Source organism: Convolutriloba macropyga, chromosome 12 (genome assembly GCF_964194025.1).
Source record: "Convolutriloba macropyga chromosome 12, txConMacr16.3, whole genome shotgun sequence".
Classification (NCBI taxonomy): domain Eukaryota; kingdom Metazoa; phylum Xenacoelomorpha; order Acoela; family Convolutidae; genus Convolutriloba; species Convolutriloba macropyga.
Genome location: NC_134479.1, coordinates 6454986 through 6474776, shown reverse-complemented (window position 1 = coordinate 6474776; position 19791 = coordinate 6454986). Strand labels below are relative to the sequence as shown.

Sequence of the window (19791 nt, the reverse complement as noted above, 5' to 3'; positions counted from 1 at the left end):
GCCCTCATCTTCTCAGTTGGCTATTATAGCTCTCCTATTTGTTGTATACTTTGTTTTACAAAAATTTGTTTCGCTTTACCTAATTTTACCGCCTTTTCGACATTTTGAGTGACATCTTTTCTGGGCTATTTTCACTCATCTCTCAACCTGCTCAAAAGGCTTTTAAAGAGCAGTTGACCAACGAGGCAATTCAAAATGAACAGAGTCAGTTTAAGAAAAACGAAATCAGAAATAGAAACGGGATAAACCCATAAAGCCCAATTTTAGATGCCCGCTACTTGAACTTTTTTCCTATCAATCTTAGTTACATCGCTATTGCCCATTAGTATTTATAATAGACCCTTTATCCTCTCACTATGAAACAGGAGTATGTTCAACTACGAAATGACATCAAAATCGTTTACACTTTAAAAATGTTTTCGTACAAAATTGAATTTTAACTTATTTTCTCTTCTTCCAATCCCAATCAAGGATATGGGAATCAATGGCGGGTTTTTCCGGCAATCTTCCGGGTATGTTTACAGTCACGTTGGAGTTGTAAAGGAAGCGAAAAACAACTAGTTCTAAGGCGTAAGTTTATTAATAGCCGCACAGCGATAGCTGGGGCTATTATTGGCCTTCTCTTGGTTTTTTTTTACAGTTCGAAGAATTTGAATTGTATTGGGGCGCTCTTTTTTTTGATCTGTTCACACATTTTCATGATTTTTGAAGTCAAATTGGAGTGGTGATTTTGGTCACGCCGAAACAGGAAATGGAGCGAAAAAGCGAGTGGTTTTGCGGCGTGAATTTTTTTCGTTCTAATTTTAAAGTAGAGTGAGAAAATGGTGTTTGAACAAAAATTCGATTTCTCGGTAGTGGTTTTTTGTTCACATGCGCCAATTGCACTCTGATTTTTACTGTTTTTTCGATTTTTTGGATCGGATTTTTTTCTAAATGGTTTTCCCAATCCATTCACAGCTCATTCTAGGCATAGTTTTTTGTTTGAATTGAATTTTCATTTCTCGCTAGTGGTTTTTTTTGTTCACATGCGGCATTTTGACATTGATTTTTTTTGTTCTTATTTTTTGATCTGATTTTTTTTAAAATGGTTTTTTTCAATTCACTCATAGTCCATTTTTGGTCTTGTTTTTCTGTTTAGTCAATGAAAATTCTTTGAATTGTACGTCAGGACTTGTCCTGCTATGTTTGTTTTTATTTCGTCGTCATGATTTTTGTTTCGACCATATGACGTCACAGCCACTTTTTGTTCATTCGTTCATGCAATTTCAACTGAATTGCATGTGTGACGACATTTTCCGCTCTTAGTGGAGCGAGTTTTTTGTTCATGCGCGTGATTAAATTTTTGGTCACTTTTGACTTACCTCACACTCAAAAATGACTTCCTCACTTTGAAATTGACTTTTATTTACTTTAATTCAAAGAGATAAGGTCAAATGGGTGTGTGTCACTCTAAATGAAGGTTATTTGAGATCAGCTAATAGAGGCAGCAATAACTTATACAGATTTTAAATCAAAATATAACAGATCAGCCTTCAATGAAAAGACGATTTTTTTGGTCTGTCTTTTTTATTGTTTTTTTAGACTGCCCATCTACGAATCTATTGCGGCTACTTTCTGGCAATCTGCCAGCTATGTTTGAAGCATTTGTCAAAATGTAGTGAGTAGTGGACATCTTTAATTGCTCTTGAACGAAGTTCATAGCAATTATTGTAAACGTGTGTGTCTTTTTTATGCAAAATTTTTGCTTGACAGTTTTGACTTTTTGAGTTGCTTTTACGCCCTTGACATTTTGCCTTTCGCGTGATCTACAATTCTTTCTCAATCACAATTTAAAGCAGCTGAACTCAATGGGCGGCAATTTAATACTAAAAGTCAAATGAAAAGTGCACCAAAACTGGTGCCATTTTTCACTTTAAGTCTTAATAGTTTATATTTTAACCTCTAATGTGGTTATTTGAAGCCCACTATTGGACTATTTATTAGTCCGATTTCTCCCCTCCCTCACTACCCCCCCCCCCCCCCCGACTGAAGCAGGCTGCAATTGATTAGAGCTCCCAATAGTTGTTCGAGAGCAATTCTTCCGACGTTTAGTCGGTTTTCTTTTGTTTTCTTTTCTTACTTTTGTTTTCTTTTTTGTTTATTAATAGCCGCTTCAGCTTCTCAGCTGGCTATTATAGCGCTCCTACTTTTTTACCGCCCTTTTTTCATCTAATTTTAGATGCCCGCTATTTGAACGTCGTTTTTATAAGTATTAGTTACCTCTCTCTAATGCTTATTGTTATTGATAGTAGCCCCTGTAGCCTCTCTCTAAGAAACAGAAGTATAATCAACTACGAAATGGCATCAAAATAAATCGGACTTAAAAAAATGTTTTTGTACAGAAATCTTTTTTTTTTCAATATCTTCTGTTATTTCAATCCCAATCATGCTTATTGGAATCAACGGCGGCTATTTTCCAGCAATCTGCCGGGTATGTTTAGATTTGATCAGACATGACTTGGTCTGTCTTGTTTTAACTTCTTGAAACTGCAGGTCTGAAGAGCTGTCGCAGCTATTGTCTGGCAGTTTTCAGCGATGTTTCGTATTTCAATCGCAATGGAATTCAAGGGGTAAAGGGCTGCTATTTTCCGGTTTTGTCGGTTTTTGAGCGAAACAAATTGTGGTCCTTTTGGTCGTTTTGATATGGAAAGATGGTTGTTGGTTATTTCAGTGATGAAAGTGATGAGCAGCTTCTGAGTAGAGGGAGGGAGAGTAGAGGAAGGCCATTCGAAATGAGGGCGAAACCAGATGCTGCAGCACACACATTCCTACATTCTCAGGTACTTCCAATATCAAGTAGAAAACTGCCGACCTCTTCCTTGATTGAGATTATTTTCAATAAACTGTAAATATTTCAATTTCATAAATATCGCCATCAAAGAGCTATTGCTCAGCTTCTGTCAATACGTCTTTGGTGCCAAGAAATCAAACAAAATTGCTTGATCTCGACTCTCATTGGGTTGATATCTTGGGTCTTTTTTTAAAAAGAGGTCAATTAAAAAAAGCCCCTCGCCTAAAAGGGTAGTCGGTCAACTCGGGGACAGCAAGTCAACTCACATGTATATTTATAAATCCTGACAGTAGTAAAAAAAATTAAAAGATCTGATGCGCAAGATAGAGAAAGTGAGAAGGATAAGATTTATAATCAAAACAATTCCCATTGAATTGCAATTAATTTCTACTTCATTCGTAGAGGGGAGGTAGTGGCAGACGAGTTGGACTCAATTCCCAGAACAACAGGAAACAACATCATCATCATCATCAAAATCATCATCATCATTTGAATCAGGAGCAGACAGAACAGTGTCTTAATGGTACTGGCAACGCGGGGGATGTCGGTGGAGAAGGGGGAGGAGGGGGTGGATTTGGTGGATCTCAACACATTCCGTCGCCACACTTGCCACTGCCAAACCATCACCGCCATCACCACCTACAAGAAGATTCAGGCTAGCTAATAAGCTGTTTGGCTAATTATGCTTATGCTTGTATAGATTTAACCAAGTTCAAGCTTCTTTTCGTCGTTAAGTTTTCCTCATTTCACTCCCATCGAATGAAGTGCTAATTTGCGCTGCTGAATACGTATTTCATCCCATAATTTTGTTGGACCTCCTAAACTGAGGGAATGAACTAAAGAATAGGTCCGTTTTTTCTGAAAAGCAAAACATTTTGATGAAAATGTGGGAACATTTTACACAGCTGTTAAAATAAATATCAAGATGGGATTGCCTTATAGAAAAATGAACCCCATCTCTGCTTTGTGCATTTGAATAGTTCCCTAAGAGTGGTACGGCAATGTGCTGTAAGTTTTAAGGTCATAGAGACAAGGAGGCTCGATAATGTGGGTCTGCACATAATGTTCTGACTCCGCTCATGCACATCTTTGACCTTGTTGTCTATCATATGAGGAAGAGATAAAAAGAACTGTCAAAAATTCACGATGTTTAAAAATAATTGGTTTATTATTTTAAAAAATTGCTTCGAACTGAAAACATGAAAAAGATTAGATTGTGCATCATTAGAGGGCTGATGATACGTGCCATTAACGAGAATAAAAAACCAGACAAACAACAAAATTGAATAAAAACAACAATCTTTAATTACGACTACTACTCAATTACGACCAACTTAACTTCAAAAAGTCAAGAACAAAGATGAAATACCATTAGGTAAAACCTGAACTAAACAATTTAACTTGCATTTCAACAGAAACAATATAGGACCTCTTTTATTGGTAGTAATTTGTCTTAAAATTTTAATCGAGAATTGAAGTAGACAAGAAACAAAAAAAATTAAAAATACCTTCATGCTTTTTGACAACAATTAATTTCAAAATCATGTCTCATTAGGAAGCCGTGGAGAGCTTCCTAGGAAGCCTTGTCGAAGGCGTTGAAATCTTGATCTATTCACTAAAATTATTAGATATAATCAATTGCGCCTTCTGTCAGCGTCCTCAATGTGATATTTGACTTGTCATTAATGCGTAAATTGTGCTGTGGCAAAACAGCAAAATGGGGTCTCAAATGCCATTATTTAAACGATAAACCAACAAGATGACTACATCACTGATTCATTTAAAGAAAGATGCGACCTCTCTTTTTGCTGAGACTACGCGTCAAGGAGACAGAAACAGTGGCTAAGTTTTTAAAAAACGTTAATTTTGAAAACAAACATTTGGAAGTCGTTACAACCAAACGCTGTCAGCTAAATAAATCGAAATAGCCCAACTTGTAACTTAGGAAGCCACTTGAACCTGTCATTAGTGAGACTAAGTCAAAAGACTGCAAAATAGCAACGAAAAAAGGCCGAACTCAAAATTTCACAAACAATATTACGGAAACACAGTGTTAAAACCAAAAAAACTGAAATTTTGTTGGCCTTAATTTGTACGTAAGTTTTATATGTCGATAACTGAGATTGGATTTGAGATCATTATGGTCTGCAATTAACATTAAAGATTTTAAAAAATTGCAAGAATGTTCTTCATAAATTGCAGCGCCCCTCACTATTAAGAAAAATTAATGATTAGAACAAAACTAGTCTTGCTACTGCTGCTCGTCTATTAAAACAAATAAGTGTTCCAAATGTTAGCGAAATAATTATTTTGACAAAAAATCAATAAATCATGAGTTTTGGATATTTATTTAGTTTTAAATGATATGGATATAATCACTGCGAGAGATGATTTTAAAGTTTATCACATGGTTGTTACCGCCCTGTCTAACGTATTCTGCTTTGGAGTTTAATAACTTCTTCGATGGAATTAGCACAACTGTGAGTGTGGTATTCTCTCTGAGTGAATGGGAAATTTCATCACTACTTGGAAGCAGTTCTGCTGGACATTTTGAGATTTGGACCAGTTTTTGAAAGATGATCTGTGTTTTGATTTTGATTCGGAGCACTAAAATCAGAATTGTTTCATTTATAACCAACTCCTCAGCACCTGGTCAAGAACAAGTACATTTAGAATGAAATTTTAACTACGAAGAGGTTTAGCAACGAAGACTAGCATAAACGAATCTGTTTTCCTGCTAATTTCTAGTTTTTTTAATTGCTCCTGAACGAAGTTCATAGCAGTTATTGTAAAAGTGTGTGTCTTTTTTTAAATGCAAAATTGTCGCTTGACAGTTTTGACTTTTTGAGTGACTTTTACGCCCTTGACTTTTTGCGTTTTGTGTGATCTAAAATTCTCTCTCAATCACAATTTCAAGCAGCTGAATTCAATTGCCGGCAATTTAATACAAAACGTCAAATGAAAAGTGCGCCGAAACTGGTGTCATTTTTTACTTTAAACCTTGATAGTGGTATATGCTAACCTCTAATGTGGTTATTTGAAGCCCATTATTGAACTTCTTAGTCCCATTTAGACTCTCCCTCCCTCCCTCCCTCCATCCATCCGTCCCTCCCTCCCCCCGACTGAAGCAGGCCGCAATTGATTAGAGCTCGCACTAGTCATTCGAGAGCAATTCTTCCGACGTTTAGTCGGTTATGTTTTTCCTTGCTTCTACCTGTATGTATCAAGCAGTTTTTGGCCTTGATTCAATGTGGTGTTTACCTTGCCTTCTGGCTTCTTCTATTGAAAACCATGGATTTCGCTTATTCTGAAGTGTGTATTTGTGAAAGCCGTTAGTGTTTTTCACTTAATTTGTGAAACTGTCTTTTTTGTTTTTAATGATCATTTGGTATGGTGGTCAGATAGCGGAGTGTTTACTTCTTCATTCAATTTTTGGATTGTTTATCATGACTTGTCCTACTTTGTTTTCTACTTTGTCGAACAAATAAAATTGTTTTGCTTTACCTTAGTTCACAGCTTGAGCATCATTTTGCATGAAATTCTTTTGACTTCTCTAGGCTATTTTCATTCTGCACTCATTCTAATCAATGTATTCTAATCAATGTGCTTTTAAGCAGCAGATGCTCAGAAAAGCAATCGAATGTGAGCAGAATCAGTATCGAAAAAGGAAATCAAAATAGAAACGGGATAAAGCCCCGTTTTAGATGCCCGCTACTTGAACTTTGTTTTTGTCTTAATTAGCATCTGTATTGCTTTTTGGCATTGTTGCTAGCTCCTGCAGCTTCTCATTAAGAAACACGAGTATGGAAAACTACGAAATACGATCAAAAGAGTTCGCGCTCCACAAATGTTTTTGTGCAACAATTAATTTTTATCATTGTTTTTCTGTTCCTTCAATCCCAACCGTTGTTATGGAAATCAATTGCGGTTTGTTTAGGCAATCGGTCGGGTATGTTTTAAAAAGGTGGAAAATTTAGTCCTTTTCTTAATTTATCGGTGGGCTAAGTGCCTTCGATACGCCCGAGTGCTTATTACAATGCTAGTGGGGACCAGTATTTTTTTTCGAAGTTTACACTTTGTTAGTATATCTGACAGCTTCAATTAGACTGAAAATGATTTCTCAAATTTCTTTATTGATACTACTTAGAAACCAGTAATTTTTGCCCAGCTCTCTTATCTTCAAGCGCTAATTTGGAGTTTGACTTTTTATTCCGCAATCAGCATTGCCAGGGCTTTTGCGCAACTACGCTTTTAAAGTTTGCGCAACTATTAAAGTTACGCTTTCTTTTACGTATATGCAATTGGCTCGTCGTTAACAACTATCGTGGAAGACAGTGTCCACAGTACATTAGAATTTGCATTACATTGGTTGCGTAAAAGAAGGATATGTTTGCGCGTAAAACAAGCACCGTTAATTAAAACTGACGAATCTTGAAGTAAAAATAAATCTTGAATCTTGAAATAAAGGGCAATTTGATCTCATGTTAGGTCAAGGCATCTTCAATAAAAAAATTTAATGTTCAATAAATATTTTGATTTGATGATCGCAGGAAAATCTCGACTACATCCAAAAGTTATCTCGAAGTTCAGGAGTGAAAATGAAATGCCAAACTTAAGACTTGCATACACTTGCAAATATTATGTGTCAAACAATTTGTCAAATCTATCTTAGAACGTCTATAAATAACTTGGGTTACATTGAAATGGATTAATTAGTGGAATTTATACGGAATAAACACAAAAAAATCATTGAATTATCTACACTCTAATGTTCTTGTACTCCTAAAGTACACATTAGATTTGGGTGTAGACTGCGTTTCAGGAGTTAAAACTCAACTTTTATTATAGGAGAGAAGCTATAATTAATAACCGCCGTCAGCCTCTCAACGGCTATTATTTAGGCGCTCTCCGTTTTTGATTTGCTTTACCTTTTGATCACGTTTTTCATTTCGTTTTACATAAGTCACGATTTTCACGCGTGACTTCTGGCTTACTTCACTCACTGTTTTAACGGAATGGATTGTTATGGTCTAACTTCATAATCAATCCACTGCATTTTGACAGTCTCTTTCACTCAAAGTATTTTTTATAGCTGCGACGCTGTTAGCTGAGCGTAGCTATATTGCGGTGCTCTTGTTTTTTTTTGTTTCGTCGTCTGACGCTCTTTTTTCGTTTTACATTTGTTCACACAGCAAAGCTGAAAAATTCAAATTTTCTGAATGACTTCTTCCACTCACTAGCGGCGTTTGCGTGCGTGACGTCATTTCTCACTCGCTTTAGCGAAAGTTTTTAGGTCGTTTGCGTGATTAGATTTTGATCATACGTGACTTACCGCACTCAATAAAATGACTTTTTAATAAGAGGCTTCTGTGGAATGAATTTTAACAAGCTTTAATAATTTATCGCTGAATGTTTTTTAGCCTAGTTTATTGAGCGGCGTCGATTTTTTTTTCAATTTAGATCTATCTGTTTCTATCTCTATTATATGGCACGCAGGTCTTTTCTTTCGCAGCTATTAGCAAGTTTCCGGTATTCTGCTAAGATGGGAAAATTTATTTACAAGTTCTGAGGATGAATAATCAGTACGATTATTCACAAGAATTAGTTTAACAATCAACGAATCAATCGTGCTATGCATCTCTTATTTATACTCTTTTATTAATAGCCGCCCTCATCTTCTCAGCCGGCTATTATAGCGCTCCTAAATTTTTTTACGTCTCGAATAGGAGTATTGGAGAAGTCCTTTTTTTAAATCAATTTTATTGGAGTAATTTTTGAAACGGGAAATGAAACTGCTGAACAAAAGTGAAGAGCGGAGCGAAAAGAGAGTGGTTTTTGTTCATACCGCTGTTTTTGAGAGTGCGAGAAATTGATGTATGAAAAAATGTTCTCTAAGCGATTGAAATTTTTGTTCACGTGCGGCTTTTGAAAGTAGTTTTTTAATTGCTCTCAAACGAGAAAATATATTAGTCCTGTCGGTCTTTTTTATGCGATTTTTCGCTTAACCGATTTTTCGTCTGACGCTTTTGATTTTTCGTCCAAGAACGGGTAAACAGGTAGTGCCAGCGGGCATTAAGTGCTCTTAGAGCCTTTCGGCTCTGTTTCAGCTCAAACTGTTTTGGAGACTCATACTTATACTTATGGTGTGAAGGGCGGTTCTTAGAGGTTGAAGACATCGCCACTGTTGACCCCCCATTGCCCTCACACCCCCCACCGTACTGTTGCCCCCCACCACAGTGTTGCCCCCCAATCAGCCTCGGGTGCAACCCCAGTCCCCCTCCCCCCCACCCCTTCCCTCCCGTGGTGAGCTACTGACGAACAACCGCTTGCTAAAAACGCAAATTTATACTATTATGCAATGTTTTTCAAGCTTTTTGAAAATTGACATTTTTTGTTTTTTATCAGCCCTAGGTGTCAAAGAACCTCCTCTAGGGTCTGATTATAGTCTTGATAATACTGCATTGTTTCTAGTGGTAATAGAATGGTTTGAACATTTTATCATCACGAATTTTAGCAGTTTTTGACAAAACAAGCATTTTTTTCAAATTTGTTATTTTTTTTCTTTATTCAGGTCTTTCCAGACCCAGGGGCCAGAAACCATCCTATAGGGTTTGATAATAAGTTACTGACAAATTATTAATGGTAATGGAATGATTTCAACTTTTTAATGTCACAAATTTTAGCAATTTTTTTTATAAAACTTGCTTTTTTTCGAGTTTTTTTTTGAAATTCTTTGTCGTTTTTTAGATTTTTTCAGCCTTGAGAGGCAAGGAACCTCCTCCAGGGTTTGAAAATAGGTTTCTGAATAATTTTTAATGGAATGTCTTGCAATATGGAATGTCTTAATGGAATGTCTTGTGATTAAATCGAATGTCTTGCAATATTTTAACATCACGAATTTTAGCATATTTTTCATATTTTTTGCCATTTTTTTCCAATTTTTTAAATTTATAGTCATTATTAAGTTTTTGTGAGCCTCAAGGTTAGGTTTTGATAATAAGTTACTTGAAAATATTTGTTGGTAATGGGTTAATTTTCAACTTTTTAATGTCAGCAGTTTTAGCTATTTATTTTTATAAAACTTAAATTTTTTAAGTTTTTTGAAATTTTTTGTCATTTTTTAGGTTTCTTTTTTCTCAAGGGCCAAGGAGCGTCCTCTGGGTTTTGATAATATGTTACTGCATAGTTTATAGATGCAATGGAATGTTCTTCAAGATTTAAATATCACGAATTGATGCAATTTTTTAAAGTATTTGCAATTTTTTCATATTTTTGAATTTTTTCTTGCAATAGAGGCCCTGGGACCTCCTTCAAGGTTTGATAACGAGCTGCTGCATAATTTATAGAGTTAATGGGGTTCAGATCAACATTTTTTATGACTCCAGTTTTAGTAATATATGGATAAAATTTAAACTTCAAATTTTTGGAAAATTTGTAGGTTCCAAGCGTATGGATCTTTATGAGCCAGTGAAACTTTTTCAGGCTTGAAACAGGGATACTGGATAGTCTCTTCAGACAATGATATGGTTCTTAAGATAATAATGTCTTGAATTTTAGCAAGATTTTGTTAAAATTTGCAATTTTTTCCAAATTTTTTAAATATTGTCTTTTTCTGAGTTTAACGACCATTACTGGCCAACGCAATTTTTCAAGTCTCTGAGATGGGTTACTTGACAGAACAATTTTTCGCTTGGACGATTTTCGATTTTTCGTCTGACTCATTTGACTTTCGTATTCAGAAACGGGATAAAGAGGTAGCGCCCTGAGGATACTAAATCGTGGCTAGCTGTTGACGAAGCCAACCGCTCGCTGGTCGTTTGAGAGCGATTCGCCCGACGTTAGTCGGTTATGTTTTGCAACTTTTGATTGTTTTGAGGTTTGGTTATGATATTGTATTTGTTTTAGGCTTGTTTTGATAGGTATTGAAGGTTTCAAGTAGTTAATTTGGTTTAATGCTAATGTGGAGGTTTTTGATCAGTTTTGCTGATTTTTAGACGAAATTTAATGATTTTTTGCCTGTTTTTTGTATTAATGCTTTAATTGGGATTTGAATAGAAGTTTTTTACTTAGGAATTTTCAGATACCAGTTGATGGAAGTTTTGTTGGTATAAAACATTTTTTCCTAAGGAAACTGACAGAAAAAAATGGGAAATTTTAAAGCATTCTAATTTTTTTCCAGCTTTTTTTTTAAAAATCTTTGACAAGTTTCTTAGCCAATTATGACTTGCCCATTGTTTTGCGAGCTTTTCATTACTCTAATTGCAAAGGAGCGTTATTCGACTTTATGTTTCCTTGTACTATTATAAAAAATAGAGTTTTTCTAGTTTTTTTGTTCAGTTTGTTTTTGAATGCCGTTTCTATTCTTCCTTAAATATTTTATGGCATTTGTGGAGGTTCAGGGTTCACAATAGTTGTTCTGGTTGTTTATTCATAAGTATGGGCAAATTTCGCCTTCCATCTTGAATTGTACGTCAGGACTTGTCCTGCTATGTTTTTTTACTTCGCCAAACAAAAAATGTTTCGCTTCACCTCATTTTGCCGCTTTTTCAACATTTTGCGTGAAATCTTTTTGACTTCTCTAGGCTAGTTTCTCTCTTCTCTCATTCTGCTAAAAGTGAGTTTTAACATCAGTTGCTCAGCAAAGCAATTCAAAATGAACAGAGTCAGTATAAAAAATTGAGGTCAGAAATAGACACGGGATAAACGCATAAAGCCCTATTTTAGATGCCCGCTATTTGAACGTCGTTCCTATAAGTCTTAGTTACCATCTCTAATGCTGATTGGTATTGCTAGTAGCCCCTGTAGCCTCTCTCTGAGAAACAGAAGTATGTTCAACTACGAAATGCCATCAAGATAAATCGGACTTAAAAAATGTTTTTGTACAAAAATCCTTTTTTTCAATATCTTCTATTCTTTCAATCCCAATCATGCTTATTGGAATCACGGGCGGCTATTTTCCGGCAATCTGCCGGGCCCATAGATAGTAAATATTGAAGCTTTTTCGTTTGTGCCCCCCCCCCCCCCCCCTCCGCCCAGTACGTTATGCTCCCCCATTTTCAGAGCACGTGTCATTGCATGATAAATCATTATGTAAAATTATGTCACTGCGTTTGGAGGTTGCAAATAATACGCACCCACTAAGGGGCACAAACGGAAAAGATCTGAAATTTTTTATAAGTAATAATTCAGTTATCTTGATCTTGTGTTGAAAAAAAACCTGTCGTTTAGAATCCTGTGAAGAGTGTGAGAGTGAAGCAATGCGTAGTTCTTTGGATCGAAGGATGCGTATCCTGGAAACGAGGCTTGGACGGTTGGAGACAAAGTTAATGGGAGAGTTGAAAGTCATTACTAGCTTACTGACCTCAACCAGACACCACAAACCACGCAACCAGGCAGCAATCACTGATGACCACCTCCACGTGTATGGGGAGAATGGTGGGAATCTCCTCACTGCCATGGCCACGGAGTCTTCACGCTACAGTAAAATAGCCAATAGTGTCAACGGGTTTGTTCACTTCAGTATTTAGAAAGTGACTCTTTCTGCCCAGTTTACGCATGGCTTCTTGTTCGGATCTGACCGAAAACTTGTTTATAAAAGTTGAAATGGATGACAATTTAGTCTAAATACATTTATATAGGGAATCATCCGTGCCAAGTCACCAATTGCACACGATTTTGTTGCCATGGATCTTGAACTATAACTCGAACCTTGGTTAGTCACGTAACTTAAACGAATAAGCGCTAAATCAGTGGAATTTTACTAGTCCCATGACACAACCAATACTAAACCATGATCGAATAACAAATCATTCAAGTACCTTTATAGCAACGCGTTCTTCACTCTTGCCTTTTTGGAAATAAATCAAACTGATTCTTCATTTTTTTCCAACATTATAGTCAATAATAATTAATTGTATTTTAATTTTTCAGTACTATTAAAGTTTGCAAGTTCCTATTATTTACAGGTTACTCACGGCTGCGGGAACCGAATCTGTCTCTCTAATGGGTAGAACAGGTTCTGACAATGGAGGAGGGTTCTACACAATTGATGACGTCAGAGGTGCCAGTGAGTTGAGGAGCACACCTTTGACGTCACCAGCACCTCCCTTCTCTGGCTAGTCCACATTTTGTTTAAGGACTAAAATTGAGATTATTAGGACTCTATCAAATTGAATAGAATCCTAATACAAATAAGGACAAATTTCCAACAACCAAGGGAAAAATCAACAGCCCATTGTGTAAAAAAAACAGTTTGAAACTTCCTGAAACCCATCATACGGGAGAACTATGATGAGTTCTAGGCAGACTTTTAAAAAGTCTGAAAGTCACAAATATTTTTATTGTACTAACTTAAACACTTTCAGTTAATACTTTGACTGTGCTCCTTTATTGACATGGTAACCCATATCTGTCACTGTTTTTTTTTATAGCTGCGAAGCTGTAAGCTGAGCGAAGCTATATTGCGGTGCTCTTGGTGTTTTACAATTCAAAGATTTTGAATTGTATTGGGGCGCTGTCTTTTTTACGACTCGAAGAGGAGTATTGGAGAAGTCCTTTTTTTAATCAATTTTATTGGAGTGATTTTTGAAGCGGGAAATGAAACGCGTGAAAAAATTTGGAGTGATTTTGGTGCTGAACAAAAGTGAAGAGCGGAGCGAAAAGAGTGGTTTTTGTTTATACCGATGTTTTTGAGTGAGCGAGAAATTGATGTGTGAAAAAATTTTCTCTAAGTGAGCGAAATTTTTTTGTTCACGTGCGGCATTTAAAAGCAGTTTTTTCTCAATTTTTTGTTAAGTGGTTTGGTTATGATTTGCTGTTAATTTTAGGATGGATTTGGTAGTGGTTTGAAGGTTTCTGAAAATTTCTATGAATTTTATGCTAATTCGGATGTTTTTCATGTAATTTGCTGATTTTTGGGCTAATTTACGATTTTTTTTACTATTGTTGTGTTTTACTGCCTCAAATGGGTATTGAAGATACCCCTATTACTAGAGCAATTTTTAGATAACACTTGGTTATAGTTTTGTGGATATGAAGCATTTTTTTGTTGAAAAATATTTCGAAAAATGTCAAAAATTGGAACTATTTTTCTTAATTTTTTGCAGTTTTTCGGTTTTTTTTCTGTTTTTTAGACAAGTTTCTTAACCTTTTATGACTTGCATACTGTTTTGCGAGCATCTGGGTGCCCTATTGGCTGAAAAGGATTTTTGTTTAGATTTATGTGCTTTTGCAATATTAAAAAATATATTAACTTTTTCCAGTTTTTTAGTCAATGTTGTTTGTAAGAGTTTATTTTTTTCATGATTTGGCTTCAAGTATTTTTAAAAAAAATCTCATAAGTGGTTTTAATAGTTAAAATTTGTTTTGATGAAGTAATTGTAGCAGAGATAGTTTTTTGGGGTATCAATTTATGACAGAATTTGATCAGATTTTTTTATCATATTTTAGATTAGATTTTTTTTACTTTTTTGTTTTATTGCTCTTTGTTTTATTTCAAGATAATCGTAAATTATTGGAGGCACATTTTGTCTGATGAGTAGTTGGATGGCATTTAAGTGGATTTCCACTTCGAGTCCGGCTATTTCTACTTCAATTCTTCCGGCTATGTTTTTTTTAAGATCTGTTCACACGTTTTCATGATTTTTGAAGTCAAATTGGAGTAGTGATTTTGGTCAAGCCGAAACAGGAAATGGAGAGAAAAAGCGAGTGGTTTTGTGGCGTGAAATTTTTTTGCTCTAATTTTAAAGTAGAGTGAGAATACGGTGTTTGAACAAAAATTCGCTTTATCGGTATTGGTTTTTTTGTTCACATGCGGCAATTTCACTTTGATTTTTACTGTTTTTTCGATTTTTTGGATCGGATTTGTTGCTAAATGGTTTTTCCAATCCTTTCATAGTCCGTTCTAGGTCTAGTTTTCTGTTTAGTCAATGAAAATTCTTTGAATTGTACGTCAGGACTTGTCCTGCTATGTTTTTTTGTTTCGTCGTCTGACGCTCTTTTTTCGTTTTACATTTGTTCACACAGCAAAGCTGAAAAAGTCAAATTTTCTGAATGACTTCTTCCACTCACTAGCGGCGTTTGCGTGCGTGACGTCGTTTCTCACTCGCTTTAGCGAAAGTTTTTAGGTTATTTGCGTGATTATGTTTTGATCATACGTGACTTACCTCACTCAATAAAATGACTTTTGCACTTTAAAACTTAAGTTTAATTTGAATTTGTTCAAGGTCAAAGGAACTCATATGTGCAGTGAAGTTTCCTAATAAAGAGGCTTCTGCGGAATGAATTTTAGCAAGCTTTATTATTTTGTCGCTGAATGTTTTTACCTAGTTTTTTGAGCGGCGTCAATTTTTCAATTTAGATCTGTATCTGTTTCTCTCTGAATTATATGGCACCCAGGTCTATTCTTTCGCAGCTATTCCGGCAATCTTTCGGCTATGTTAATACCCACAAAACGATAACTGGTGCTATCATTTTCCTTTTCTTGGTTTTTTACAATCCAAAGATTTGGATTGTATTGGTGCGCTGTTTTTTCTTAGATGTTTTCACAAATTTTTCTGATGGGCTTCTAGCTTTCAAAACGGGATAAACAGGAAAAGCTCGGTGGGCATTAAGTTACAAGTTTTAAGAATAGTTGAAGTTTTTGTCGTTTTCAAGTTTTTTGATGTTAAAGTGGCGCTTGAGGATGGATTACTGAATTTTTTCAGTGAGAACGAAACAGTTTTGAAGATATTAGTAACAGGATTTTTAGCGAGTTTCCAATAAAGTTTGCTATTTTTTCATTTTGAATTTTTTCATCGATCTTTATAACTAATTTTGGGGCTGAGAACTTTTCTTGTGAGAACGAAATAATTTTGTGGATATTATCAAGAATTTTAATGACTTTCTATTAAAGTTTTGCCCCCTTTTTCATCTTTTTTCCCTTTTTCAATATTTTTTCCGTGTTCGAGTTGTTTGTTATGTCGAGCCAATGTATCGTTTGAGTGATTTTTTTACAACTAAGTGGTTTTCAAGGTAAAATATCAGGAATTTTGGAGACTTTTTTTAAGATTTAGCCTTTTTCAAGTTTTTGTTAAATTTTGTCATTTTTTGATTTTTTAATCTTTAGGGGCAATAAATGTTTTAGTTTATTAAGTTTTTTTAAATTAGTTTTTTTAATATAAAGGGGCAAATGAAGCTCTTTCAAAGCTTTCGTTTGTGTTTTGGGTAGATTTTTGTGGCCTCCGTTTGATTTTGAGGACGTTGGCTCACTAACCTAATCAAACTTTTTGTAATTTTGGATAATCTGGAAAATTAATGTAATTTTGGATTATTAAAAGGCTTTTTGTATATGTCAGCGCGGAAAGGTTGATTTTGATGTCATAAGTGTGAAAGAATTAGACACCTATGCAATAACTTTTTGGAAATTTTTTTGATCGTTTTTAGTCCCAGTCAATTTTTTCTTGTTTGATTTTAGCGCTGCCTTGATTTGTAAATAATGGCAATACAACTTGTTTAGTAAAATGCATGTTTAGTATTTCTTATTAATTTTTAATTTTGTTTGTGCCTGCTTCTGTATGTATATGCTTTTCTTTATATCAAGCAAGTTCTGTCATAGATTTCATTTTTTCCCGTTGTTTATTTTACCTATGACATTTTTTGAAAACCGTGGTATTCAACTCGCTCATTCTGGAAGTGTATACATTTTGAAAGCCTTTATAGTTTTTCTTAATCTGCAAATTTTTGATGGTCTTTTTGGTTTGTAATTATATGGTCTGCAGATAGTGAAGTGTTTACTTTTTATTCAATTCTTTGATTCTTTTCAGGACTTGCCCTGCAGTGTTTTTTTATTTCGCCATCAAGGTTTTTATTACGACCATATGGCGTCACAGATTCTTCAAGTCTGCTTTTTGTGCATTCGTTCATGTTATTTTAACTGAACTGCGTGCGTGACGTCATTTTCATTTTTTATTCTTAGTGGAGCGAGGTTTTCAAAATTCCAAAAAATTTTAATTTAATTTGTGCTAAGTCTTTTAATAGCCGCGAAGCGATAGCTGAGGCAATTATTGGCCTTCTCTTGTTTTTTACAATTCAAAGAATTTGAATTGTATTGGGGCACTGTGTTTTGTTTAAGATGTGTTCACACATTTTTCAATGACTTTGATCTTTCAAAACAGGTAAAGCCCAGCGGGCATTAAGTTTCATTAGAGGTCCAAAGTGGACATTAGTACTCGTTCACGTGCTTAGAGTTGTGCAGCTGCTGGGATGGCCTCAATTTAAGGTTAAAAGGAGTTTTTGGGCAATGGTGCAATTTTTCATGTTTTTTGTGATTTTTTTTTAGTTTTTTGTTTGATTAGTCTTAGGCTGATGGTTTTAAAAGTTGATGAAGACTTTTTGCGAGACAAAATTACTCTTGATGACCATTTTATAAGCTATATGCTTTGGTGCTACGAACTCAAACACGCAAAATGATGCTAATTTTTGCAATTTTTTTCAAGTTTTTAAAATTTTTTGTTCTTATTTCCAGCTTGAGGGGCCAGGTGATCCCCTTTAATGTTTGATAATAGGGCACTATATAGTTTCCAGTTACAATGGATTGGTTTTCAACATTTTAATGTCTCGAATTTTGGCATTTTGTTGGATAAAATCTGCATTTTTTTTAAGGTTTCCTAAAATTTGTTCATTTTTTGATATCTGTCCATTCTCAAGTGCCAGGAAACCTATGCCAAGGTCTGAAAAAAGTTACTGCATGGTTGTTAGCTTCAATAGATATGTTCTAGACAATTCAACATTTCGAATTGTGTAAATTTTTGATAAAATTTGCAATTTCAAATTTTGCGAGTTTTTTTGAAACATTTATTAAGTTTTTTTAAGTTTTTCTTGCCTATGTAGCCAGATAACCTCATACACGGTTTGATATCATGTTATTATGTGACACAGAAATGATTTTTAAGATACTAATATTACATTTTCAGCAACATTTCATTAAAATTTGCAATTGATTTTATTTTTTTGAAAGAATTTTTTGGGTCATTTTTGAGTTAATTGAATTTTTTCAGGCCTTGCAGACACAATACTTCAGCAATTTCAGAAACAAAAATTGATTTTGAACACATTTTTGAAAAAGGTATATTTAACGGGATCAAATTTTGCCTCAGGGGTAAAAGTTTTAAATTTTTAGCAATGATTATATTTTTGTTTAGTTTGTTTGATTGTTTGTTTCTCAATTTTTTGAGATGATTTTGTACGTGTTTTGGCTGGCAATGTTCAATTGATGTGCTGGTCAGGTAAAATACTTCGAAGTGTTTCATTCAATTCTTTGAATTGTATTTCAGGACTTGTCGTGCTTTTTTTTTAATTTCGTCGTCAAGGTTTTTGTTAGGAGCATATGACGTCACAATTAGTTCAAATCTGCGTTTTGTTCATTCCTTCATGCAATTTCAACTGAATTGCGTGCATAACTTCATTTTTCACTCTTATTGGAGCGAGTTTCTTGTTCATTCGCGCGATTAAGTTTTTGTTCACACGTGACTTACCTCACTCTCAAGAATGACTTCCTCTTTTTGAAATTGACTTTTGTTTACTTTGATTAAAATAGATAAGGTCAAGCGATTGCGTGTCACTCTAAATGAAGATTATTTGAGTGCAACTAATAGAGGCAGCAGTAACTTACACGGATTCTTAATCAAAATATAACATCTCAGCACTTAATGAATAGAATAAGTTTCTTTTTTGGTCTGTCTTCATGAGAATGCAAATCTACAAAGCTATTGCGGCTATTTTCTAGCAATCTGCCAGCTATGTTTGTAAGTTGTTTTCACACCGTTTTCCATGACTTCGATATTTTTGGAACGAGATAATCAGGTAAACTACAGCTGCTTGGAAGGTCTTAATTGAAGGTTAAATGGCAATCTTTAGTTCTTGAGCACAAAATGGCGCAAATTTTCCCGTTTTTCAGTCATTTGAATTTTTTTTTGATAAGTCTAAAATTGGCGTTTTTCAAATTTGATACAGGTCTTCTGCAAGACTTGATTACTTTTTGAGACCTTTTTCAGCTATATGTTTTGATACGGCCTGAGATCATCCTCTAAGGGGTGTTAATAGCTTATTGCATAGTTTATAGGGGCAATGGAATGATTTTTACCTTTTAATATCACGATTTTTACCATTTTTTTCAAGTTTTTAGATTTTGTCATTTTTTCAATGTCATTAGTTTTGTCATTAGTTTTTCAAAGCCAGTGGGCCAGTGAAACTATCACAACTGTTTCATTGTAGGGGAATTAGGGGAAATGTATCTATTATTTTTTCTTGGGCAATTTGGTAGAAGAATTGAGAAAAGAGATTTTTTAAAATCTGGGAAGTTACCTAGCCTATTATGACTTGCCCATTGTTTTGCGAACTTTTCATTGCTCTAAGTGCAAAGGAAATTTACTCGGTTTTATGCTTCCTTGTACTATTAAAAAACTCATTAAGTTTTTCTAGTTTTTTTCAATTTGTGTTCGAATGCCGTTTCTATTCTTCCTTATTTTTATGGCATTTGTGAAAGTTCAGGGTTCACAATAGTTGTTCTATTTATTAAGTCATAAGCATGGGCAATTTTATCTTTCGAGTCGTTTCCGGAATTCGTCCGGCTAAGTTTTTTTAAGATCTGTTCACACAATTTCATGATTTTTGAAGTCCAATTGGAGTAGTGATTTTGGTCACGCCGAAACAGGAAGTGGAGCGAAAAAGCGAGTGGTTTTGCGGCGTGAATTTTTTTCGCTCTAAATTTAAAGTAGAGTGAGAAAACGGTGTTTGAACAAAAATCCGCTTTCTCGCTAGTGGTTTTTTGTTCACATGCGGCTTTTTCACTTTTATTTTTATTTTTTTCGATTTTTTGGATTCTTGTAAATGGTTTTTCCAATCCATTCCTAGTCCGTTTTAGGTCTATTTTTTTAGTCTTTGAGTTGTACGTTTTTTTTTCGTCTAACAGATTTTTGTTTCGT

At 34.8% G+C, this 19791-nt stretch overlaps 1 protein-coding gene across 1 annotated transcript in view; it reads left to right on the top strand.

Moving 5' to 3' along the window:
- The first annotated feature begins 2641 nt into the window (after positions 1-2641).
- Positions 2642-19791, top strand: part of LOC142350606 (uncharacterized) — a 32157-nt gene continuing 15007 nt past the window's right edge. The window contains exons 1-4 of the mRNA XM_075402497.1: positions 2642-2819; positions 3233-3485; positions 12059-12335; positions 12796-12944. Coding sequence (XP_075258612.1) covers positions 2691-2819; positions 3233-3485; positions 12059-12335; positions 12796-12944 — 808 coding nt within the window. The 5' untranslated portion in view covers positions 2642-2690. The remainder of the gene's footprint in view (positions 2820-3232; positions 3486-12058; positions 12336-12795; positions 12945-19791) is intronic.